General features: G+C 37.6%; 1 protein-coding gene and 1 long non-coding RNA gene across 3 annotated transcripts in view; one reads left to right on the forward strand and one right to left on the reverse strand.

The window, feature by feature from the left end:
- Positions 1-26,957, reverse strand: part of ESYT2 (extended synaptotagmin 2) — an 80,531-nt gene that overhangs the window by 43,764 nt on the left and 9,810 nt on the right. For both annotated transcript variants that reach the window (XM_053981931.1, XM_053981940.1), the window contains exons 2-4: positions 6,079-6,120; positions 5,356-5,490; positions 3,509-3,585 (exon numbers count right to left, since the gene is read on the reverse strand). In XM_053981931.1, coding sequence (XP_053837906.1) covers positions 3,509-3,585; positions 5,356-5,490; positions 6,079-6,120 — 254 coding nt within the window. The remainder of the gene's footprint in view (positions 1-3,508; positions 3,586-5,355; positions 5,491-6,078; positions 6,121-26,957) is intronic.
- LOC128809763 (uncharacterized) lies at positions 11,546-17,242 on the forward strand. Its single transcript, XR_008437843.1, has 3 exons — positions 11,546-11,629; positions 15,220-15,391; positions 16,731-17,242. It is a non-coding gene; the product is annotated as an uncharacterized LOC128809763 (long non-coding RNA).

A 26,957-nucleotide genomic window follows, 5' to 3' on the forward strand; every position in this document is an offset into this window, starting at 1 on the left:
TTGTTTAATGGCCAGTTTGGAGAACTGGAAGACAACAACATGATGGGGTCTATGTCAAAGGAAGGTGACAGTTGCTTTCCTTGGAAAGAATGTAGTGTGACTGTACAGTTTAAAAATAGGTATGTAACTTTTAATACACAATTTAAAACTATGTAATTTCTATTTTTAACCTATCTAACTATATATAGAGGTAGTAGAGATATATATAAATACACTCCCACATATATATATAAATAATTGCATAACAACATGACACAGAGAAGCAAGGTCAATTAAAACCTGCAACTGAAACCTCAATCTCGGCACTCTGCAGCATCAGAACTATTTGTGTTATGAAGACTGGGAAGCAATATGCTTGTTTGAAAATCCATAACAACATGATGACAAACTGAAGTAAAAATAGTAACAAACTGCATTTGATGGGACTAAGTCAACAACATTTAACTTTATAATAAAGCTAAGCATGGTTTTATCCCCTAAGATATTTGGCTGGGTCCATTAACAGTCGATGCCTACACAATTCCACTGTAATACACCATACAACTTGGAAGCTCATATAGTAAGCAAATTCTATACATTCAGATCATAATATCCCAGAAATATTTATGATCCCTTTAAGGTACAGAACACTGAGATAGATCACAGTTTAATGAGGACACTCTTGTAAGAATATTAACAGCAGCTGTACTGAATCAAAAGAGAAGCATAATGTACTGCACGTGATCATTGCAGCCCATGGAAAATACCCAGAAGAAAAAGAAGAAAAAATAAAAGGTTATGGCAAAATTTTCTCTATTACAGTGGTATGTGGTTCTGTATGCTGGACTACCTTAATTGTTTTTAGAAAGTCTTTAGGCCCTGTTGTTACATCTGTCTTCTGGCAGTATAATGTAGTGAATCTCCCCATTCAAGTATTCCACATTTGAAAAAATCTGCAATGTCTTTCAATCTGCAGCCCAAAACTCTCTTCAGTGCATCAATTTTTTTGAGAATCTGAAAAAACTCAGGCTATTTACAACTACTTCTTCAATCTCTCAATCTTCTTTGCTTTCTTTGCTACAGTTCACATTTAAATTGACTGAGTTTATCTTGTTTTCTGTTGATCCATAACCTTTACCCAAGTATTTACTACATTCACACACTTTAGCAAATGTAAGATTAATTTTTATTAACAATTTCTCTAGATCTTATCTTCATTTGCTCAAGTGGTTGAAATTTTTCCCTTGCCCTTATTTTTCATCAAGAACTAGACTTTTAAACTGTAATGAGTTTTGATAATTTTTTTTTAACATAAACTCCACAGTAAGAGAAAGGCAAAGCATTCCCTTCACAAATATGGTCCTCAAACTGAACCTTTAAATACATTCTCCAGTGAGTGCTTTGTGGATTAGCTATTCAAACTACTTAGAGTGAAGTTCTTAATTGGACTCTGAGTGATGCACAAAACCTGTTCCGAAGAGTTCTGAAAAATACTCTGAAGCAATGATCAAAATGCACTCAGTATCCTTGTAGAAACAATAGAAAATAAACCAAAACACACTCCTTTTGCAATTAAAATTAAAAGCAGACCAAAAAAAAAACCTCAAGGATGATGCAAAAAAATACTCTAGAGACACATGGAAACTACTTAAATGCACTATGGAAGGTCCAAAGCAAATGCACACACCCCACCACAAACAACTGACAGCAGAAAGGGCTAGAAGAAGCCACAACAGTGGAACTGCAGGATAAAAGGGGATTCTTAAAAGAATTTTGTACTTTAAACTGAAAAAAATATAAATAAAATCTTTCCTTCCTTCCCTCACCACACACCCCACAGGGCTTGGCTTCCTACAACTATTCTTATAAATGTTTAGAGAGATTATTTGAGAGGTCCTTCTCAAATGTATTTAGAGAATAAAGGGTTTATAGAAAGCTCCTAACTGAAACTTAGAAATAAATTAAAGTTATAGCAAACTAATTTAACTGGAGATTAAAACCTACAGGGATAAATACTCCTAAGGATGGACTTTTCTCCAGCAGTGAGACTGCTCTTTATAATCTTGCAAAACTGCAGTATCAGACATAATTTAGGGTTGGTATCTGTATTTAACTCTATATCTAAATGATCAAGAGGTACTTATTCTTCCTGTTATGACTGAGGTAATCTCAGTGATAATAGTCTCAGAGGATATATAAATCAAACTATTAAAAAGCAAACAACATCAAACAGTTAACAACTGGTACAGGGGGCTGGGGGGCTCTTAAAACTTGCATACTTGTCTTAAACTTGCATACTAAAAGCCTTTGAAAAAGAGCCCTTTCTGAATGAGGTGCCAAGGACAAGTCTTAAACATGAAACAGGACTTCCTTTGATGATGGTTTTGTCTAAGCTTTAATTCCTAGAAGCTGTGATAGTCACTCCAGAGCTCTCGTTTCCATTTTCCTCCTGGAAGCCTGTGCCACCTGCATTAGGGACAAGCTGTTGGGATCAACAGGCACCCAACTGACCCAGCTCTATTATTGTTATTTAAACCACTTCAAGGAATTTGTTTTAGCCTTTTAGACTGGATTCCATTGCACCTGTCTACCACTTCTCTAAGTAGGTTGCAAGGTAATACAATGAGACATATGGGTAAAGTTTTCCTTCAGGTCTATGTTAACAGGACATTGTTCCTGAAATTTTTGTACAAACCTACTGGCCTTTTTACTTTTATCTACTTCATGAGGATGAGGAGAAATTTAAAAAAAAATACTAGAATTACTCTGTCTTCCTGTGAAATAGTTCTGCCTTAAAGGGAAGAAGTGGTCTTGGAACAGAAACAGCTTCTCAAAAACAATTTCTATGGACTGTTTGGTCAGACAAGATTGTTTTCCTGAGGGCTTATCTCTGAAGAGGTGAGACTGCTCTCCCAGCTGCTGTCAGAAGTGGCAACAAAGAGAAAACTGAAGGAAGTTGCTCCATTAGGGCTAACACGTTCATCCAGTGAAATAAGCTCTCAAGAGCCAATCCTGCTGTATTTTGTCCAGCAACACCAATCCCTGATTTGGACAGCTGTCTTTTTCCTACAGAAATAAAAAGATTCAATTCACTAAAGACTGGGCTCTGCCCACAGATGTAGCCCCCACCTGCTCTGGAACCCAGGGAAGGAGACAGCAGCCTTTTATCACTCTGGGGCCTGCCCAGCTCTGCCAAAGCAGCAAAGGCTACAGCATAGCTGTACAAATAACTCAGACTACATTTAATGGCAAAGTATTACATTAAGGGAAAAAGTCAAAAATAGTGCTTTATCTTTGGAAAGTATTTTTTTTATTAACAAACATAACTTTAATGATGAAACCACAGAGAGTTGATATTCCATTTCCCTCTACTTACAGCATGCAGTTTCTTCCTCCATTCATACACAATTAGAACTAACTATATTTGCATGATGAAGCAATTCTCCTTTCAGGCCAACATAACTGCCAAATCAAACAATGTGCAAATTATAAAGCATGGACCCCATTGTAATATAGTAATAAAGTTTACCTGATTTGAAGGTCCAAAATGATCTGTCTTTTGTCCACATTTTCAGTGTACACTTTCACACCATTTATCCTCAGAGGCTGGAACAATGAAGCAAGTAAAAGTTGGATTCTTCTATAGAAGTATATTAAACTCTTAACTTTGAGTTAAAGGTGAACATAGGCATATTCATGCCTGAAGTTAAGAACCTACTATAAACATTAAAAGGTGTGAAGTAAGGCTATCAATTTAGTTCAAATTCTTATTTCAAGGGTAAAAATTACCTTGCTGGGATCCAATTAACCACAATCCTTCCAGAATTACCCTGGGTATGGACCACATTAACTTCAAGATACACAAAACATTTAATAATCAAGCTTTCCCTCTACCCTGCATAAACATCTGATTTCTGTGTAGAGGTGTATTCTAACACTCCCAAAGCATTCTTTACTGTGTAACTACAACAACAAGCTAAATTTAGTTCACAAAAAGACAGTGGCCTTAAGTGGAATTTAGTGAGAATAGATGGAAAAGAATCCATAATTCCCATAAAAAGTTGTGTCAACCACTCTGTGCTATCTCTCTACATCATTGTGTTCACACTCTCCCCTCTCTGCCTCACACGGAATTAACACATATCCATCACACACTCAAGCCCCAAATATACATCAAACACTAGGCAGGAGAGGATGACTAAGAACCTCACTTTTGAGTTTTTCCTTTCTTGAAAAGTTTTCGGATTTCTATTTACACCTTTTTAATAATTCATTTAAAATCAAAATCTCACTACTGTGTTGGGGCTGTGCAGCTCAATTAACTCAACCAAGGCTGCAATATAAAGTAAGAATAGCTCTTTGTCATGTCCAAGGTTACTCAATTCAGCTGCAGAACCATACAGAGGTCTGGGAGCTAAAACCTACTTAAAATTAGTATATCTTAAAAGGAATGCTGCAATACAAATACAGTCTGCAATACAAATATATCAAGGGCAGGACAGAGGCTCTGTGTAAAAGGTTTTACAATTTAGAACAATAATAAACCAAACACACAAAAAGTGCAGTAAAGCATAATGAACTATAACCTACATGAAATAGAGTCACAAAGAGAGGGAAAACAATTCCCCTCTATCACACCTGAAAAATAATTTCAGGTTTCCTAACATTTAAGGGTGTATGGGGGTGTTGATTTTTAAATCCTTATTTGAAATTCAATTTATGACAAGCAATAGAAACACAAAAGACAACTTCAAACAAAAGCTGTTAAACTGCATCTCAAAGCAATAAAGTTCTGGTTAATGCAGGGAAGATGAAGTACTGCTGAACCTGCTGCAAGCAGAGGGGATCATTCTCAGCTTGCACTGGTCAAACAGGCTCTCCTGCAGGCATGAGACCCCTTCTTTCATGGGATGGAACAGAAGACAAGCATCTGTATGCCCATTTATACTGTGTTATGTGCAGTTCTTGAAAAGCCAAGCCAGCAGCCTTGTCATTGACTCCACACAATATGATTAGAAGTGCATCTGTGACAAGAAAACTGCACTTGGACCATCTGGCAAAAGGATAATGGTTCCTGCTCACTTAATGTAAAGCACTGCATGAACAACGTTAAAATCACTTTGCTGTGAGCTCTTCATGTGACCAGGCATTACTACACTGAGTCATCTCCAAATTCTCAGTCAAGTTTCTGAAGCATAGATCCCAGGAAATGCAATATAGCCTCTGCTAAAAAACCCACACATTTTTTACATTAATGTTACAACAGAAATCAGAATCAGGCTTATGACCAAGTGTCACAGAGAAATATTTCTGTGCAGATTTGAACAGGCTACATGAAAATGTTGTGTAAAACAGGGTCTCTTAAAAAAACCTCACCTGATGACCAATGTCAATCTTTGTAAAACTGAAGGTACTGAGGTGGTTGTTTGCTCCTCTTACTGCTGGCTCTATGGTTTCTCGGAAGAGTTTCTCAATGAATTGACAAATAAAAGGCCACATCTGTTTTACAGTCTAAGGAGAAAAAACAATCTACATGGAAGTACAGTTCTTAAATACATGAACAAGTTATAAATGTAAAAACTCAGAATTTCACTGCATCTGAATTTTCTATCTGAAAATTCTATATTGCTTTTTTTTCTTACTATTTTCCAATTAACTCATGTTCTTCTATGCTCTTTGAATGAAAGATATTTTTTAAAAAGTAAGCTACATAGATTTATATCTTAGATTATCACACACACAAATCAAAACCACAAATTTCATTTATTTTTAGATTGTAGGTCAGGAACCTACAGTAACTGGAAAGTATTCCAGACAAGTAGAAAATTAAAGATTGTGTTTACAGCTGCTATGACTTCTATGCAATTATAGCTGTCATTACTGTAATGCCACATTAAATCATTCATAAAACTCACAATTTCAGGACCATGAAAATAAATTTAACCTTTCTTGTGACTAACTGGATCAACAACCAGAGACTTCAAGTCTATAACGCATAAAGTTAAAACTACTCTGTTCTCAGATTCTTGCCTCACTTTTTATTTTAATCTCAGCCTTCCCTCCTGCCCCTTCCCATTTGGGAGCAATGTTTCTCCTTACCTTGTTGAGCCATTCTGCTCTTTCTGTGTCTGGAAAATGCACCTAAAAAACCAAACCAAACACAAAACAAAAAATTAATACAAATACAAAACACTTTTTAGTAATTGTGTCCAGTCATTTACATACAATACTGCAAAGCTTAGGGATCTCCCTAGACAGTGGGCAACATATTCAGTAGTCAACACTCCTGACAAGAGAATTAAAATACAAGTAAATTAAAATACAAACTAATTTCTGAACTACATAAATATATGCTTGGACTTTTTTCTAGTAGTAGCACCTGGAATAAAGTAATGCTGTAACACCATGGACAAACTAAAAAACCAGCACAGCCAACCCAGCTTGTGTCAACCAATACTAAAATGACACACACGACTGCCAGCGTCCCCACTGCACTTCTGCTTCCTTTCATTCATCCCAAATCTTTTTCAATGTCAATAAATCATGGCTATGAATATTTCATCAGTGAAGCTGAAGCTCAGGAATATGGATTTAAGTTCAGCCAAGAGCCCTTTGAAAGACATTTCTAGTGATTTCTTTTCTCAAACTGCAGAAACCAGTCCAAGACAGGTTATATACAGGGCAGAAAGTACCCGTGGCAACAGGAAAACATCAATTAAATGCTGGAAGAACAGACACAGTTTTCCAGACACAGGAGAGTACAGTTAGTAGCTTTACCTTTTACAAACACACATACATGCAAAAAACCCAGTCAAAAATCCCGTCCTAACAAAAATAAAGCCCTGAAGAAGCAGAGCTAAAAAGAATTTCCTTAGAAACTCACAGGCTGTAGAACAAGATGCAGATCACACTTCCCAAAGACAAAGAGCCTTTGAACACACTAAAAAATTGTGACCTACATATGGTGACTTTTGTGAAGCAGTGTCTCTACTTAACCAAATTGCCAAGTCCTAATCTCTTCATAGCATAACAGATTGCACCACTGGCTTCAACAGCAGCTATATTTATTGTGCATATCCCAGATATAAACAGTCAGTGAAACACCTACTCTTTAAACTGTATTTCCAAGAAGATTAATTTGAAAGCAAGCCCCATTAATGACTTTTTTCAGTTTTTATTTGCTTCTTGCATTAACAATCAGCACTAACATATCCTTCATAAACTCAATCTACCCTCAGAGCAATCCTTAATTTCATCTAAACCCCCAAGCTTTTGCTATATAGTTTTTACCATGCTGCCCCTCATCAGCATAATCAACAGTGTCAGAGGTGTCTCTCCAGTCTGTTTCTTTTTCAACAATCTCAGGTCAATAACAAAGGTAAGCCCCATGTTTCTACAGATACTTGAAGAATTACAAATGCTGCTGTCTTCCACTGTCAAGAAAGGCTCTCAGCATCTTTATCAAGTACATCACATATCTCTCAAAAGCTTTACAAGTGGTGCAGAAGTGTCCAGTGATCTGTTTGACTGAGGGAAAAACATTCAACATCATTTATTTTACTAAAGTTAAAAGAACAGAATTTTATTAATACCAGATAGAACAATTTGGGAGCCATGTTATTTTATTTACTTAGAATTAATTTACTAGAAAATTATGGTGGATAGAATGTCAGAACTCTGTACTAAAGAGGGTTGGGGATAGTGTCCACTTTTTGAAAACAAAAAATAATTAATTTGTTTTTTACTTTTGCAACACAAGTACTTGCAAGTATGTACATGAACTTACAGCTGAACAGAGTTTACACTCAGTTTTTGTCTTGCAGGGTTCTCTTGCTCCCAATGGTAAAAAAGTTAAAGGAACTGAGAGAATGAACACTGTTAACCCCAACACTAATAAACAACATCTTGATCTTTCCTTTAAAATATTTGCCTTCTGAATCTGCAAACAGAAAAAATGCCAATTCTCAGTAATGACTTGTGCATGACGTTGGATCAACATGTTTCATTCTGATTTAGGTTCATCACTGAACATCAGTGATGTTCAGTTTCACAGGGTGAGAGCTGCTGAGCTGTTCCACATAGGGGACACCACCGTAATCCAAAGGGAAATGGTCAGCAACCTGCTACACCACTTAGACAAGCACAAGTCTCTGTGGCTAGAAGAGATCCACCCAATGGTACAGGGGCAGCTGGCAGAAGTGCTCACAGAGCCACTTCTCAGTCATTTACCAGCAGTCCTGACAAACTGGGGAGGTCCCAGGTGATGGAGGTCAGCAAATGTAACCCCGTCCACAAGGGCCTGGGGAACGACAGGCCTGTCACTCTGACCTTGGTCCAGCAAAGGTCATGGAGCTGATCTCCTGTTATGACAGCATGACTTAGTGAATGAGGGAATGTTGATGTGTTGACCTGGGCTTCAGTGAAGCCTCTGATGTGTTTTCCCACAGCGCTCGCCTGCAGAAACTGGCTGCTCATGGCTTGGACCAGTGTACAGTCAGCTGGAGAAAAAAACTGGCTGGATGGCCAGGCCCAGGGAGAGTGGGGAGAATGGAGTTACATCCATGGCTGTAACTCTGGCCAGTCACAAGCATGTTCCACAGGGCTCAGTGCTGGGGACACTCCTGTTTAGTTTACTGTCATCTGTATGAAGGGATCGACAGCACCCTCAGTCAATTTGCAGGTGACACCAAGTTGGGTGGGAGTGTTGATCTGCTGGAGGGCAGGAAGGGTCTGCAGAGGGATCTGGACAGGCTGGACTGATGGACCAAGGCCAGTGGTATGAGGTTCAACAAGGCCAAGTGCTGGGTCCTGCATTTGGGTCACAACAACACCAGGCAGTGCTACAGGCTGGGAACAGAGTGGCTGGAAAGGAAAGGACCTGGGGGTGCTACTTGACAGCAGATGAACATGAGCCAGGTGTGCCCAGGTGGCCAAGAAAGACAAAGGCATCCTGGCCTGTATCAGAAATAATGTGGCCAGCAGGATCAGGGCAGTGATTTTGCCCCTGTACTGGGTACTGGTGAGGTTGCACCTGGAATCATGTGTTCAGGTTTGGGCTCCTCAGTACAAGAAGGACATTGAGGTGCTGGAGCGTGTCCAGAGAAGGGCAGTGGAGCTGGAAAAGGGTCTGAAGCACAAGGCTTAGCTGGAGCACTTGATGAAGCAGCTGGGGTTGTTTAGCCTGGAGAAAAGGAAACTCAGGTAATTGCTCCCTACAATTACCCAAAAGGAGGTTGTAGCCAGATGAGAATCGCTGTCTTCTCCCATGTGGAAAAGAGAGAGGATAAGAGGAAATAGCCTCAAGTTGCACCAGGGAAGTTTAGAATGCATATAAGAAAAAAATTTTCATGGAAAGAGTTGTTAGCATAGGAACAGGCTGCCTAAGGAAGTGGTAGAGTCACCAGAGCTGGATGTATTGCAGCTGTGGCATTTAGAGTCATAGTTTAGTGGTAGATCTGGCAATGTCAGATTAATAGTTGGACTTGATTATCACAGAGGCCTTTTCCTAAATGCTATGATTCTACAGGAATTGCAATGAACAGCAACAAAATAAAATAAATAGAAACAACAAATTAAACACTCAGATGAGGAAAGGAAAAGAAAATTAATGGAAATACCAAAAGCAAACCTGTCTGCTGTGAGTAATGCAAGATATAACAGTTGTCATGTTCACAATACATTTTTAGTCTTCTGCACAAGTATCCAGTTGACATTCAACAGAAAAGACACACTAGACTTGAGAGAGGCTTCCCACTCTAAATATAACCTCAGCACAGATGAAATTCACCTTCCTCCAAAGGGTGATCCAACTTCCCAGATTCAGAGTATAAACTTCTGAAGGCACAGGCCACATTCCCTGCACCATGCACACAGCTGACATTCCTCTGTGGAATGAAGACAAGAGGAAGTATCTTTCTTACACCTATCAAGCACTCTTCACATTCAGTCCCAAATTATGCAGAAACACTTGAGATAGGCTGGAAAACAAACAAGAGGCCACAGATACTCAAATCTACCCATATATGCTAATTTATTAATTTTTTTATTTTATCTACTTTACAATCTTTATTAAGACCTTGCTTAACAGGACATGACTCTTAATTTTTCTAGAGATTTAATAATTACTTGTCCTTTGGTGTGCCACACCTATCATGCTCCTACAGTTACATGAGTTGGCACTAAGCCTGCTCCTCAATTATGTAAGCCTAGTTTACTCCTGCAGTTGATAGTAGGCAACAAATAATACAGTATCTTCTATTCCTGTTTCTCATCCCTTTTCCATTCTTGCTTTTCTGCTTGCTGACTCAAATTTTAATGTAGTTTGGTGCCTATTCTGACACTCAAAACAGAGAGCAGAGAACATTTTATTTTCAAGACTCTTAAATTTTCAGTCAAGCCAACCTCAAATCAAAAGCTGGGCTTTGCTTAATCTTTAGATGCTCCAAACCCAGGTTATCTGAAAACAAAGAATAAAATATTTACCCATCTACTAATATATTTTCAGCCTGCTATATGAGACTGCAATACTAGTGGAAAATTTTTTTTTTGCTTTAAGAGTTTTTGACTTCAAATACAATCCTATGCATAGACAACAAGAGAAAGCGTGAGGGATAGAAGTTGGTACACTGGATCAGTCAGGACTGAGACAAGAACATTGAAGCAACTGCACAAACATTTTTATGGCCAGAAGCAAGAATCAGACCAACTGATGTGCAAAATCTGTTACTTCTCGTATAAAAATCTATTGACAAGCATGACAGAAAGTGACAGAAGTCAAGATTTCAGCTAAGACAGTTAACAACTAAAAGCATTTTCCTCTTGGCATCTGTTAGTAAATTACTCATGCAGGTTTGGCAAGTAGTGTCATTTCACCACTTGGTGTAGCAATTCATTATTCAAAGCAAAGTATAACAAGAGAGAACTGTTGCAAGAAATGCCCCAACGACCATGTTCAACACCAAAATCATAACTTCCAGGAAAGTTCTATTATTAAATGTTATCTTGCAAAATACTTGAAGTGCTCAAAAGATGCATTTCTGCACATTAAAAGGACACTATCTGGCTTTCTCACACAACTGTTTGTGCTTAGCTCTAAACAGCTTTCACATTTACTTTCTATTTCTGATCCTGCACTTCAAAAACTCAATTCAGAACATAGCATTTTTTGTAATAATCAGTAAAATACCAGAAAGAGCCCAAGGAATGCAGTTCCTTGTTCTGTCCTGGAAGACAATAAAAGAAAAAAGGGACAAAAGAAAACCATTTACAATAACAGCAACAACAGTAGAAACGTTTCTTACCCACAACTATTTTGTTTTTCAAACTCTCTACATACACTCTTCACACTGGCTAAATTGACTCAGTTTTCTGGCCAGACTACCATCTGCATCTTTCCAAGGAAACAAGACTAGACACAGAATAATAACTATTACACTCAAATGCCATGGACTAAGGATTGACGGGAAATCTTGAAAAGACAAATAGCAATCAGAAAATAACATGAAATGAGGTTCAAAGTGCAAATAATAACATTAATGCCTTAAATATAATTTTTCATTCACATAAAGGAAGTTTCACTTATCTACATAAATGTTACTAAAAGCAAGCATTGACAAGAAATTCAGAAGGAAAGACATGACAACACCCTTCTGTAAGTAATGTTGAATTGCTCTCAACACAAGTCACAGGTACTAATAATCTACTTCAAAATATAAATTGCATAATAGCTATTACTATTCACAGATCCCCTCACTGTAAAATATTTTTCTTTTAAAAATTATCTTTGAAAGCTTTCTCCATCCTTAAAGGTCTTTATGAAAGAACCATAGATAAATTTAACATTTATTTGATGATTAACACATAGGCACTAAATATTATCTACATAAACAAAAAAACTGAGCATCTACACTGAAAGTACAAAACTACAGGTATTAATCAGAGCATTCCAAAAACTGAAAACTTAATTTGCTACAAACAAACCACTTTTCATGAACTGTATATTACAACAATGGAAGAAACAGAAGCAATAAAAAAGCAGATTAAAAAAAAAAAAAAACAAAAACAAAAAAAAAAACCAATAACAACAAATAAAAAGCCCCAAACAAAACCCTCTAAAATTTTGGGGTTCTTCCATTTTACATTCAAAGATTAAAGGTAAGAATTCCAATGCTCTCAGGCACATGGTGTGATTCTTGGGGTGCCCTCCATAGGGCCAGGAGTTGGACTCAACAATCCTGATGAGTCACTTCCACAGACTGTAGAATATTCTACATTAAAAATAATGTACTATCATAGCTATGTTTAACAGATACTTATCTGAGTCAGCATTACTTAAGCTTCGTTCCTTCCATTTGCACTGATTATTTGTTGCTCCAGATGTAAATCTTAAAGAAACTGTACCAGTCACTTTAAGATCACACAATATAATCAAGTTTCTTGATATAGTTACAATGCAGCAAAATATTCTTGAGCACTTTTCCAGCTATTTCACAAATATCTCTTCTATTAGATACTGATCCCTTCTGCTTATTTTGGAAAGCTAAAATTACATATAAAAATCCTCTACTTGATCAAAAGTGCATTTGTCTAGCTTAAATGTAAAAATGTATAAGGGTATCACAGTAGGTTTTCATAGTCTCTTCATGCATAATCAGTGGATAGGGAGACTATACCACAGAAGGAAATTCAGGACAGAAGCCCAAATTAGGTGATCTAAAACCTTCTGAATGTACAGCATAAGCAGTTATTTAACCATTAAGCCTAAAGCCAGTGGCATGGCAAAAACCCAAAACACACTAAAATTAAATTTTCCTTTGAATAATAGCTGACAGTTTGTCTAATCTCACTGCACTTGTAACTCAAAAAGGCCAGAGAAAGTTACTAAAAGAAGAAGCCCAGCATGGATAGAATAAATCGTGTCATATAGTGATATTCAAGCTCAATTTAACATCTATTCACTCCAGTGCTTTCCAGCTGGTAAAGCAGGCTGGCCTAAGGACATTTTAGGTAAAACAGAGCTGAGAAGGGCTAATAGCTTAATCCCGTGTACTCCCTCTCAGTCTCTGAAGCAACAAGGAGCAGCAATAGGTGAACGATTTGCTCCTTTCCACAGAGGAACTGACCCAAAGTCTTCTGGCACTTGACACAGGCTGAAGAGGCTTCTCCTCCAACGCTGGCTGAAGGGAGGACCCCTCCTTTCTGACAGGAGCTGAAGAAGGGGGGCTGAGAGAGAAATCACAGCAGCCAGGCTCTGTCACTTCAGTAATTCACCTCTGGGGTTAACCGAGCAATTTTCCTACTTCTATCAATACCAGAAATACTCTGGCTCTCTCCTCTTCCAAATAACAAAAAAATCCCACAAAATATTTACTGTTGCAGAACTGCAGGATTCAGTATTTCTGAAAGAAAAGGTTAAATGCCAATATTAAGGTTTCCTTAAAAATCCTGCAGGCCCTTGTTGCTAAACTAACAGTCAACTGCTGTTTCCATTACTTCTGGTAATCTGATTCAGTTTCTGTTTAGCATGCCTTGGGATGGATTTTGAGTTTGCAGTTTTAAATATATTAAAATGATTAGCCTTTGCACAGCAAAATTCATGCTCAGGACCACAAATGCGGTGTATTTGCAGCATGAGAACTAAGCCAGGACTCTTGAAACAGTTTCCCTGAGAATCATTACAGATGAGCTGCATGTGCCACATCTTTCAACAGAAACATCTGGAAGGTCCAGAAGCAGACTGAATATAGAAAATCAGTTTTGTCAAACACGCTATTTATGTCCATAGGATACTTCACAGAATACCAGCTAGAAAGACTCGGATAAATCGGTAGCAAGTAACCTAAAAGTGTTACAAAATAAGCAGTACAGGTTTTGACAGTAATTGTCCATAGATAAACAAAAAGTTTAAAAAAAATCAAACATCAGAGAATTAAAGGTAGGGGAAAAAATAAAACTATCCCTCTCCACACAGAGAGTACACATAGAGTAAGACACAGAGATAAAGGAGGTGGGGAAAGGCCCTAAAATTTCTGCCATGCCTCTATGATCATGAAAAACTGCACAGTAAAATGGAAATATTGGAAAAAGTGGAAACATACTTAAATGAAAGAAACAGCTGTAATATCAAGCACGGTTAAGGACTGTATTTATTTATGAACTGGAACATAAGCCATTTAAGTGCTTGGACAACACACTGGAAAACAAAATAAACCTTTATGAAAGAAGCAATTAAATGCCCTTTGAGTCAGATTTGCACCTATAAGACAAGAGTGGCTTTAGAAACACATACTTGGTACCCCACCAAATGTTCCCAAAACACTCTACCAGCACAAACACTGTCATCCCACGTGAGCTGCCTCTATCAGTTCAAGTCCTCTGAGGTGCCACAACAAATTACAGACAGCTGTTCAGCACGAGTTTTCCAGGGTGATCTCTGTATTTCCCCCTATCCTGAGCTATCTGCTTCAGACATTGTGAGCGTTAGGGTGAAAAGTAATTTCTTCAACAACACAGCAATTAAAGACAAAACAAGCTGGTGCTTGGTGAAATTGAAACGAACAGCTTTTCAACACCTCCAGGGTTCAATGCTAACACAGGAAAGTTACTACAATAGAATTCATACACCTCAAGTAGTAAAACTGACATTCTTTATAAGGCATAAGAATTTAAATTTTCTTACAACCTTCCTTGTTACACCTCTGTTCCTCATCCCTTTCAGCAGTTCACATACACAGGATATTTCAGCATCCTGGTATGGCCTGAAGGACATTATTTCTTAATATATATTCATAAATGTATATATATACTTATGACTATATATATACACCATATATATAAGTATATATATACCATATCTGGGGGACAAGGAAAACAACTAGCAGCACATAGGCTGTGTCTTGTAAAGTCAGGCTAAACTAGCATAAACTAGATGCTCCCAAAACACTGCCAAGAGCCACCATTGCCCATACACACGGCCTTTGGATCTCACTAGAGCCCAAACTCCATGGAGGGATCCCAGATCCAACCTGCCTGCTGTGCTAAAATGAAAGCATACCATTAATTCAAACTATAAAATGCCTTTTCTACATTTTACCAATAACCATAAATGTATCTATATTTCTCATTTAAATAATAAAAACATGTTACTTTGCTAAGATTATTTTTTTAAATATATTACATATTAAATACATATACAGGACTGTAATTGAGATACTTGTCCCTTTATTTTCCTTCTCATTGCAGAATTCATTGGAACAGCATTTAGAAAATCAGCAATCCTCCATTTTTTGCTAGCAGCCCATCAAAAGCCTAATCAGCTTATAGTTTTGGCAGCTGAGGATTCAGAATCCATCCTTATGGAGACCTGCAACACCACCAGAATATTCTCACCTGGATATTCTCCCCAGTTTCTATGGTAAACAATGTTTTTGGCAATGCAAAATAATGCTGTATTTGAAAAGGTAAACCCTGCCTAAAAAGAGGCTCCAGAGCTCTGATATGACTGAAAAAGCAACCCAGAACTAAGTCCTGCAATTCAGAAGTGAAGGATGTTGAGCCATTTCAAAGCACAGCAGTTTCATTTTTTCATGCACATATTCCACTTGAACATCTATTAAATATGCTTCACTCACAGTGGCAGTGTGACTTGTCAAAAGCTACATTATTTTTCAGCAATTTAACTCACCAATACCAAAACTAGATAAAATTTGCCTAAGTGCTGCTATTTTTGCAGTGAGGGAGCAAGCATGCCACAATACAAAGTTACCCAGAGACCTCCTACTTAGCAGCAGCTTGCTCTAACAAAATCCTCCGGGATAGGCATTATAAGCAGCTGCTCTGGAAGAATGACAGAACAGTAGTTTGCTAGTAAGGGAACTGGAAAATCCTGCTTCTAGCCTGACACTCAGCCTCTACAGCCCAAACTTTCAGCCTAGAAATTAAAAACCAATCATCATTAACTTCCAGAAGCATCCAGGTTTAATCACCTCACAAACAACATGAAACAAAAATCCCTTTCTCCACCAGTAAAGGTTAGAGTTTCCTTCCAAATACGTGGAAGTACATTGGCGTGGTTTTCTCTGGTATCTGGGTACAGAATCAACCCTAAACACAGCACAGGATGTCTGCCAAAGGGAACCACATGGGTTTGCCTTGCTCAGCTGTTACCTCTTTCTGAACAGAAAGCTTGAAGCTTTTAGTCCACTAGCACAGAATCATCTTCTAGCACAGCCTAATTTCAGAATTATCTTCAGGTTTGCATATATTAGCAACATATATCATAAATCAGGCTTCGATGTAGAGATGACATCAACTCTGTCGCCAAAATGCTTTATTTTCACTGCAGTTTAATATCTTGTAATTTTTCCTGGATTGCCATGTTCACATTTCTTTTTCACTTTCCATCTAAAAAGGACAAAGGCAAGTTTTCAGTGCTTAGTTTGGAGTGAGACAGGACACAAAAAAAAAACAAAAAAAAAAAAACAAAAAACAAAAAAAAAAAAAAAAAAAAAAAAAAAAAAAAGTAGAAGGCATATGGGGGCATTCAGTTGCAGGAACCTTTTAATGGTTTCCACTTCTGAGGGATTGACATGCAGAACCTCTGACAGAAGACTGATAACATGACACAGGATGAGACATTTTTCACACCTGTTGAGCACATCTTAAAGTGAGGAAACATAAGAATTTAGGTTTAACATTTTGACTGTTTACTATCCACATTTACAGTAGTGTTTTTTTCTACACCACTTCCCCAGGCAGAAGACCAGGACCCATGAACTCTTAGGACAACAGGATGCCCTTCTCCAATCTCACCTCAACAGGCATTTACAGCAGTAACAATTGTATTTTATAAATGCTGATGTGCTTGGCCAGGACAAGCACAGTTTAAAAAAAAAAAAAAAAAAGAATTGGTAGCATGAGACTCCACACAAGTAAAGTTATCAAAACCTGGATTTATACTGATCAAAGTCTTGCTCTCGCACCACGTTACAGAAAAGTAGTGCAACCAAGTTTTACAAAATGAAACACTTAATGTTTCATAAGCCTGCATTAGCACATCACCAAATTCCCACAAGTATTGCAATTGCTGAAAGCAAAGACCCAGATTTTAAATGTTTAAACTGCTAAAAGGCATAGGATGAACCATAGCTCTCAGGGTTCACCAAATTTACCACTTAAAAAATGTTGCACAGTACTCTTTTTTGACATTATTAACTTTACCCTTTTATTCCCAGGAATAATTTAATTTGTTCTTCTCCTTCTACAAATAAAGTCTTAATACCTTGAAATTCCAGCTTTTGGTTTTTAAAATTATAAAAGCATTAGCAAGATATTTCCAATTTGTCACATTTCAAAAACATTACCTCTTTTGTACTTTCAAGTCTCTATAACAAATTCCTTTTCAGTTCCCTTGAGAATCCAGACATGTTCTCACCCCACTGCATGCCAGAGTGTCTTATTCTCTTGACAGTCAACAGAAGACAAATTTTCCTCTCTGGACTGCTAAACATTAGCTTTCAAACCAGCTTATACAACCAGTGTCACAGCACAACCTACTATTCTTTGAACTGTCTACAGCTGTGAAAAGAAGTGCTGGGCTCTGCACCAAATGGTCAGCTGGTATCTACAATAAAACATTGAAGGTTTCTTCACCTTTTACTCCACTGACCCGCTGCCCGATTCCCTAACCCTGCAGTCAGCTCTGATCCAGAGACTGAGCTTCCTGCAGCAGGGAGAGCTCATTCCTTTAGCACTCACCGGATTGCCCAATTCATCTCTCTAAGGGAACCATGCAGGTGTTCTGTGAGAGCTAAAACGGGCATCAGAAAAGGCAAGTGAGCTTTCAGAATAGACAAGTATTAAGAAGCAGTGATCACCCTCTACCAGACTCCTCTTTCTGAGGCAGATTAAATCTTCTTCCCTGTCTTTAGCCTGAAACATCTCCATGCACTGAAGCCCAACCTTCTGTTCTTTTTAATGTCATCTGTAATTCACAATACATTTGAAACAAATCTATGTGAACTATGACAAGTATAATTCACTTTGTATTGGTTGGAAATGAGCAAACTGCAAATTTGTATTTGAAAATACAAAAGAGAAAAATGGAAAACTTGGATTTTTATTTTTTCGGTGGTATCCAAAAAAATGCAGCATCATGATATAAAAATTCAAGCTAGGTTAACCTAAGAAATCAAACAAGTCTGTAGAATACACTCAGTAGTTAAAACTCAATGCTTGTTTTAACTGGTTCTGACCCAATACCAGCAAAGGTGTTTAACTTCTAAATGCTGCACTGCATCCAGTACTATCCAGCCAAAGCTTATTCTTAATATTAAAATATTTTTGAAATATAATCAGAAATCATGCAAGATATAACAGGCATTTTAAAATGCCTGTTTCATTTCTAGTCAAAACACTAGAAATCCACTACGTAAAATCCAGAGAGTATAAAGAATGCAGACCAACAGTCTGGGAGTTTTGTGGAACTTTTAAATAATCAGTGATTAGCCCTCTCTGAAACTAGAAAACTCTGCTGACAAAGTAACAGAAAGCAGAACATTCTAATAAAATAAAAGCAAGAAGAGCCACAATGTTTAAATCAGGTCTCAGTTAATGCAGTGACAAAGGGTGGGGAGGAAAGCCCCAGTTAACCTTACAGCAGCAGGTATGGATGACAAGCTTACATGTGTAACTCCTTCTGGTTCTTTCATTCAAGGATTTAACCAAATTCTTATACCAGGTTCATATACAAAGCTCAGTATTTCTACTAATTAGGTAGATGCTAAAATTTTTAAGGTTTATAAGATTTGCTCTCCCTTCTCTCTAGAACAATTCTGGCCCTCTCAATGGGCTGTGTATCAACACCCCTCAGTGTGTATAGCACTGTTCGGTAACAGAACAGTGTTATTTTTTAGAAAAAGATATGCAAAGTATGTCGTACATTTCACTGGCAACACATTACATAGCAACTTCTGCACTAAGCAAGATCAAAGGTCCACCTAACAAAGCAATCAGAAGTGATATTTAAGGAAAAATCAAACCTAAAACAGTACTATGGAATTATCCTTCCCTGAATGCCCTCTCAGCTTCTGCAAAGGATGGCTGTAACCCTTAGCAGCTGCTGGCATCCCTTCTATCTTGAGGCATGCTTAGCCCCTAAAAAAGAAAACAAGCAAAAAAAAACCCCACAAGCAATTCCATTCCTTCAGGTAAGTTTACTTAAAACAAAAATGATGCTCTAGAGTTTTAGTGCAGACCTTAACCTCATATAGTATCATACTGAAAATGCAAGACCTACAAAATACGTAATTGGAAAATACCAAATTCCAATCCCCTACAATTGCAGGATTCATTATCCTATTTTTCTTTATAAACTCCACCTTAAAACCATGGAGCTTGCTACTGTTCCTCAGTACAGAGCAGGAAGGGCAGCTCTGGTGTGTTTTGGTAGACTGGGTTGCTAAGGAAAGACACTGAAAGCACTCCCTGCTAAATCAAGTTTCTAAACTTAGGAATGCTACATCATATGTTTGAGCTACAAGGTGGAATCAAAACCCAGACTGCCTCCCCAGCTAAATTAACTATTATCCTTATCCTTAAATATCAGCCTTACTATTTTAACAATGTTAAAATATATGTTAGCAAAAGGTTCTTTAGAGGAAAAAAAGTCCTCGAAATAACAGAAAGTAATGTTCAACATAAAAATCCCCACCCAGTAATATCACTTTGTTTTGAAACAGAAAAGGTATTTTCATTATTTATTGAAAAGATTTTACAAACACGTAGAAAGATTTTTAAGTTTGCACTTTAATTCCTGTATTCACACAAATCACGTTTGGACAGCCTATCTTCCAGCTGGAGTATCTATCCCATGACTGAGCTTAGCACCTCTTATCCAAGAAGCTATTTTAGAAAAAGCAGAGTAAGTGTACTTAAATCAAACCTGCAGAAGGACAGGCCGCTACTGAAACTGCATCCTCTGAGGAAAATTCATGTGCTTATGTTACTGGGCTGGCACATACAGCATCTGCACAGTGGAACATCCAGCAAGCTGCAAATCTCCTGGGCCTGCAATGTCTCTCTAGAACTGTACAATAATTTTCATCAGAAAGTGAATTTAATACCAAAGTACACCATCCACAGCACTAGGAGGTTTATGTTCATCCACAAATAGATGGACACTGCCTGGCAGACACATCACAGTCTGCAATACATTGAAATCCACACTTAGCAAAAAGGAAGATAAAGCCCCTCAAGTGGAACTGCAGCAAATGAGTAAATGAGCACCCAAGGCTGGCCTTTAAAGTTTTTCAACAACACAGTATTACATGTTTTAATATTATGGTTAAAACACACCTGGATATTTGACAGTCCTGTTGATCCTTTGACTTGTGTACACAGCAACATTTGTTCAGTCACTTGCCCCACCACACAACTTTTTACAACTCAACAAAGCCATGGGAGGAAAAGAAATACTGCTAATTTGTAGGAAATCTGGAGTTTAAAACCATCATTTCATCTTCTGGGGAAAAAAACAGAAAAATAGTGATGAGGTTTCAAGATGTTTATTTCTTTTAAGACATCAATAGTAAATACAAAAATACAAAACACTAAACAGAAATTAAAAGTTCAGCCAGTTGGCAATGCTCCTGTTCACCCTACCAAAACTTCTCCAGGCCCTGCTTCCAGGAAACATCTCCTAAGATTCCCAGCTTCCTGCAGACACAGACACTTTCTCTCATGCCATGACTGCAAACCATCACTGATACAGTCCTTTGACATAGCTGTGTTGCAATGCTCTGCATCAAAACATTCTTCAGACTTTGTTAAAAAGTTTTTCCATCTTAAAAAAGCAAGCAAAGTAAGTGATCATAAATTCTAAGAAATGCAAATCCTCTTTCTAAATTAAGCTGGTTTTAAAACAATACGGGAAACTAAAGAATCTGCTTTGTCCCATGTTTTGGGAAGTTTAACATTTGGCTGTATATGCTTTAAATACTCCATTTCAATTTCTGTGCTTCTAATATAAATTCATTTATTTTATTTGCGTATGTTTGGAGAGAGAGTTCCTGTGTTTTTTTGAGAGAATATACTCTAGTTTTCACAGAAGCAGTTACAAAACCAGGCCTTCAGTAGAAGCACAGACTGTGGACAAACTCCTATCTAGAGTCTATACCTAAGATTTTCAATAATGCCATCAGTTCACCTCTAGAATGGCCAAGCAAGTGTGCAGTGCTGACCTGAATGACATAACCTTGCTTCAATACACAGCCACTGCTTATGTTCAGCATCACTTGCATGATGTTTTCCCCACACCTGAAACCAGCCCTTACATAAAGGCAGCCTCTGCCCTTCAAACAAACAATGGGTAGCAAGCAGCTGAGTGATTTAGATTCAATAACTTCTTGGCCTAGGAGGAGGAATGTTCCAGTGTTAGAATTGTTGGGTGTTTGACAGACAGAATGGAGAGGTGGCAAGAGTGAAAAAAGAGGAATTGGATACATTATCCCTCTTATAATTGCAACAGAGAACAGTCACCTCTCCTATTGCTGATTATCATCAATGATGAAGATTAGCCAAGCATTTGGGGATCTCTTGAATATTCTTTACCCCTAGCTCAACTCTTACAAACACACTAAGTTCTTTCACTTTGCCATTTAGCAGCAAAAATAACCATCAGAAATCAATACCATTTTAATTAATGACAGCAGTGGGCCGTGTTATGTTATAGAGATACTGCCTACAATTAATCATGACATTACACATCTAAGAGTCTTTTAAGACAGAGCAGTTTATAACTGATACTTAAACTCACAATTTAAGTATTTTAATCTGCATCTACTGTCCCACTTTGTGTATTTGTACAGCCCATAGCTGGAACTGTGATAAACAGATCATAGCCACTAGATCTTGGTTGTAGTTTAAGACAAAGGAAAGATGAAAAAAACTTCTTACATCTCAGCAACCCTTTTACCTACATATAGTTTCAGAGCAATTTCAATGATTTCCAGTTTTTAATATTCAAATATTGTTAATCAGTAGGCAATTGCAACTGATGAAATGACTTTTCTCTAATTCTTAAAATTCTGTCTTTTGTATGTCCAAGAATAAACAAGTCACTCTACACCTGCTTTATCATCAATAAAAGAGAAATAAAGGCCTCTGGAGAGAACTATCTGACATCTTGAAGATTTCCTTATTGTCAAATACAGTCCTCTGAAGATGTGTATACTGACCATAAAGATAATTATGGTCCAACTAATTTATACCTATATGTTTAAATTTAAGTTCAGCAAATTCTAGCTCTAAGGGGAAACCAAACACCTAGTGCCGAAAACCCAGCTTAGTAATAATTCTGTAAATGAAATTTCTGTTGAGTCTAAGACAACTGCTTGAATTGCCAACAACCACCTATTAAGTCAGTTGTCCAAAATCTTGCTCCAAGAAATCTTGCCCATGGCAATGCCAATTTATTTGACTGCTCCTAAGCAGAGCCTTCCTTAAGCTGAATTTCTCTTGGAGAGGTTAATCTTTGTGCCCATGCAGGGAAAAATATGTGCAGCCAAGTCACTGTCAGCTCTGAAACTCTCAGCAGATTTTATAACAGATGCTAGTAATCTTTTTAGAAGTTCTACCACAGAATATTTACTACATGTATTAATTAAAATCTAACAGTTGTGGCCCAAATTATTCCTTGATAAATTGAAGCATGTAAAAAGCAGCAGCATAGTTAGGACCTCATTATTGTAGCTTCTTTTTATACAGAGGAAAGGAACCTCCTGCAAAGAGCTCTGTCCACCCCTTCCCATTCATCAAAGGCAGGTTCCAGGGAGAGACCTTCATCTCTGGAATGAGGTGCCCAAGTATGATACCTAAATTTTAGTTTGCTACAGGAAATGTGACTGTGTCTGCTAACTGGGAACAGATTCTCTTACTGTTTTTACTGTTTATTGTGCTGTTCCAGGCCTGAATCCCAGCCCTGTACAGCTACCAGATATTTTCAGCAGTCTTAGATCTGTACTCAGCTTTTAATCACATGTAATAACTTTCTTGCAAAAGACATCACTTGAGTTAGAAGAATGCAGTGATGACAGTTAAAATGAAATCAACCCCCTTGAGTAAAATGCCACAGTTATTTTCAGAGATCTGCATAAATAGCAGCTAATTTGCAACTATATCTTCCCAGCTCAAAAAAGTACTTTCAAGAATTTGATAAAGTCTTTTCCATGTACAACTAGGCTCTGAGGGAAAAAAAAAAAAAAAACAAAACAAAAAAATTAAGTATTTTATTTCTTTTCAACATCAAGGGATGCTGAAGTCAAGTCCACCACCCTTGCTGCCATATATGATTTGCCTTATCTGACACAGTCCTGACTGCTCAACATATCTGTGAAATCATTACCACATGAATACACAGCTGCCAAACTTCTCATTTTTTAAAATACATTAAAGAGGTCTCTTTTAACTGAGCAGTTTAAGATTGTATTGGGTGTGTGTGACAAGGTTTTCAGAGCAGGTGGAGGGTCAGGGCCACAGGGGTGGGAAGTTGCCAGAAGCTTTCCCTATAGAGTTATTTCCCTATTTCCCTCCCAACAGAGCCAATGACAGCCAGCTCCAAGATGGACCTGCTGCTGGACAAGACTGATCCCAGCAGTAACAGCAGTGTCACCCTGTTCTTTTAAAAGTTTTAAAGTTCTTTAAAAAGTTTTCCATGCCTTCTGATGTTTACGTATTTCTACTGGAGTTTCTCACACACTGTTCATGTAAATAATGATTGTTTTACATTCTTCTTTGTGGGAGGAGAGAATTGATGAACTATTGGTTTGACCAGTGTGGTTGGAGAGGTGGCAATTTCATCCTCCAATCCACTGTCACTTTTGGAATTCTATATATTTCGAGGTCAGAAATAAAATTTGCTCCTTTTATTCTTTTGTATCTTAGAGTGAGTGCATGAGTTATTTCATGTTGTAGTGCAACATTGTGGTAGCACCTCAGGGATAGCTTACTTTAGAAGAAAAAAAAAATTATTTCACAAAAGTAATTCTGTCCAGGGAAAAGTGAGAACATGAGAGAAACAACTCTGCAGACACCAAGGTCAGTGAAGAAGGAGGAGAAGAGATGCTCCAGGTGCCAGAGCTGAGATTCCCCTGCAGTCCAAAGAGGAGGAGGCAGTGAATCAGGAACAAAGTGAAGCTCAGGAAGGAGGGATGGGTAGGGGGAAGGTGTTTCTAATATTTGTTTTACTTTTCATTATCCTACTCTGATTTAACTGCTAAAAATCTCTGTTGATTTCTTCAGTTTGAGTCTGTTTTGCCCATATTGGTAACTGGTGAATGATGTCTCCCCTGTACTTATCTCAACCCTCAAACTTGTCCATTGCACTTTTCTTCCTGTCCAGCTGAGGAGGGGAGTGACAGAAGAACTTTGGTGAGCATTTGGCATACAGCGAGGGTCAAATCACAACAACTGAAATTAACTTATAAACTATGTTGGGAAATACATTTGTTTCAATTGCCACAAGCTCATATAGTTACTTTCTTTTAAAATAGCGACATCTCAAATCCCATGTCATTGACTAACCAGGACTGCTTCAAGTCAAGAGTTTTTTCGAGTTTTTTCTAGTTTACCTACTCAGTGGGAGATCACAATGTAAGAGCTTTACTTTTACATTGCCTTCTCCACTGGAACATGACAGACAGGAATGTTATTCCCATGTGGCTGACAATGCAAACAACCACAGTAGCAGAAAGCAGAGCTGCAGTTCATAACTTTGCTGGAAAAGAAAACTAGAACAAATGAAAACCCTCCAGACAACTGGGGTTGACAAAAAGAAAAACCATTTCCCCAAAAAGCAAATGACCTTGTAAGTTCTTACATTTTAAAACTAAACTAGAATCTCATGCATTACATGGGAATCAAGACTCAGAACTTTACAGCAAAGGAAATTCCAGAGTGATTTGTCAGAGCTTAAAATCCATTAATTTTAGGAACACTGATGAACTTCTCTCTCAGGCAAATGAATACATTCTACTGCTCTCCAATAAATTGAACCTACAGTTTACCAGCTTGCTCCCTGAGGACAGAGATGTGAATCAATCTTATTTCAGTCAAGGATAAATCCTTTAAAGCTGCAATCACTTCCACCCCTTTAGCAGAGTTTACCTCAGGCACAAATACCTCCACTTCTTACACTAAAAAAAGTTCTACAAAATATCTGCTAAATATTCTACATCACAACTACCAAACTCACTCAAAGTTAATGAAAATGAAAGTTTAGGTGTCTCCCACCAGAGCCAATACAAACTGCCTTCCAGTAGCCCTTCAAGTCTTCCTATTGCCCATTTCCCTTGGTAAATGTTTTAACATCATCTAAAATTACCCATTAGTCCTCGATGGTCTTGTCTACACTTATTCTGCTGAACTTAAGAACTGCCACCTACAATCATCTGCCACTCCTGCATCATATCCAGAACACCACTGCGCAGACCCCCCCCCAAACCCAACAGAGGTTCAAGCACTTTGTCAGATTTACTTTGTCAGACTTCCTCACTGGCTGTGCCAGAAAACCAAGGAGTTCAGCATAAAGGCAGCAGGCAGACCACTAAAAACCTGCATGCACTGGAAGCAAATCACAGAACACTGAAATATTGTTTAAAATAACACTTTTGTAATTCCTCATCTCTCAAATAGCAAACTTAAAGTACACAATCTTATATGAAAACTTTATTTGTAAACTAAGCAACCTCCAAATCAGATCTACTGTCAGGCTGTCACTATGGTTCTGTGTGTAATGGATTGCCTTAATGAACTCACAAGAAAAAACTTCGAGTTTTTCTTTTGGTAAATCAAAAGTAACAAAATGAACAGATTGGTAATATTTTGGTTATTCACTTTAATACATGAAAGAGAGGACACAAGGGAAAGAAATGTCAACTATAGTTGCAAAACTTTCAAAACACAAAGGAGCTAAAAAACAATTGTTGGCAAATGTGTTTTCTGTTATTAGACATCTATGTTAAGACCTGAAAACAACACAAGCATATATTACATGCAACTTCTTATAAAGCTTTATACATAGCCAAAAGTACCAGAAAATTAATTCCCATTATAAACACTTACATGAACATGACAGAAATAAGTGATTTTATCAACTGAACATGGACAGTTTAGGTACATTCACATCAACACTGTCCTCATACCTAGCACACCCTTAAGAGAAAAAAGAAACCCAAACACTTTCAAAAGTCCAAATATCTTCCCAAAAATATAAAGCAATATAAAGATTAGTATGAACAATAGAGAAAAGAAATTACTACAATTTAATCCAATATATAAATCTCTATAGAATATTCTTTTAACACATACAAGTCAGATGACTGAGCACTGGTCTTCTGTTCCCCCCATGAAACACTCTCTTATCATTTCCTGGCTGCCATTTGATATTTAACTGGCAGAGGGTGGGTGGGTGGAAAAGCATTCTTTTTCTAGTTCAAGTATTTTAGGAGAATGTCATTGAGTGAGGAACACCACATTTTAAGATACAAATTTAGTCTGCATCATAAAATTTATTACTAGACTAAGGCAACTTCCTAGCCACACACAAGAGATAATTTAGCATTCTAGTTCAACAATTAGCAAGCTGAATCAACAGCCTGGGGGAGGAGGGAAGACTTCCCTCAAAATAAACTACAATGTTTCAAAATTCTGGACCAGCAAGCTTACTGCATTAGGAAATACTAATAAATGAAGAGAAGACATTTCCTCATTTGAATCATTTGTATCATTACATTAACAGTCAGCTTGAAACATGTAGAGAGCTCAAAAATGCTAAATACTAAAAAGTCCTGAGAGTTTGCCCTATAAGTCTGCACAAAAACTCACAGCTCAGAGTTGTGAGCTCTCAAACTCTTCCCTGCAGAATAAAAACAAACCACAGGAGTTCTTACCGAGCTTTTGGATATGAAGCTGTAAACTTATTCACT

Source organism: Vidua macroura, chromosome 1 (assembly GCF_024509145.1).
Source record: "Vidua macroura isolate BioBank_ID:100142 chromosome 1, ASM2450914v1, whole genome shotgun sequence".
In the NCBI taxonomy this organism is placed as follows: Eukaryota; Metazoa; Chordata; class Aves; order Passeriformes; family Viduidae; genus Vidua; species Vidua macroura.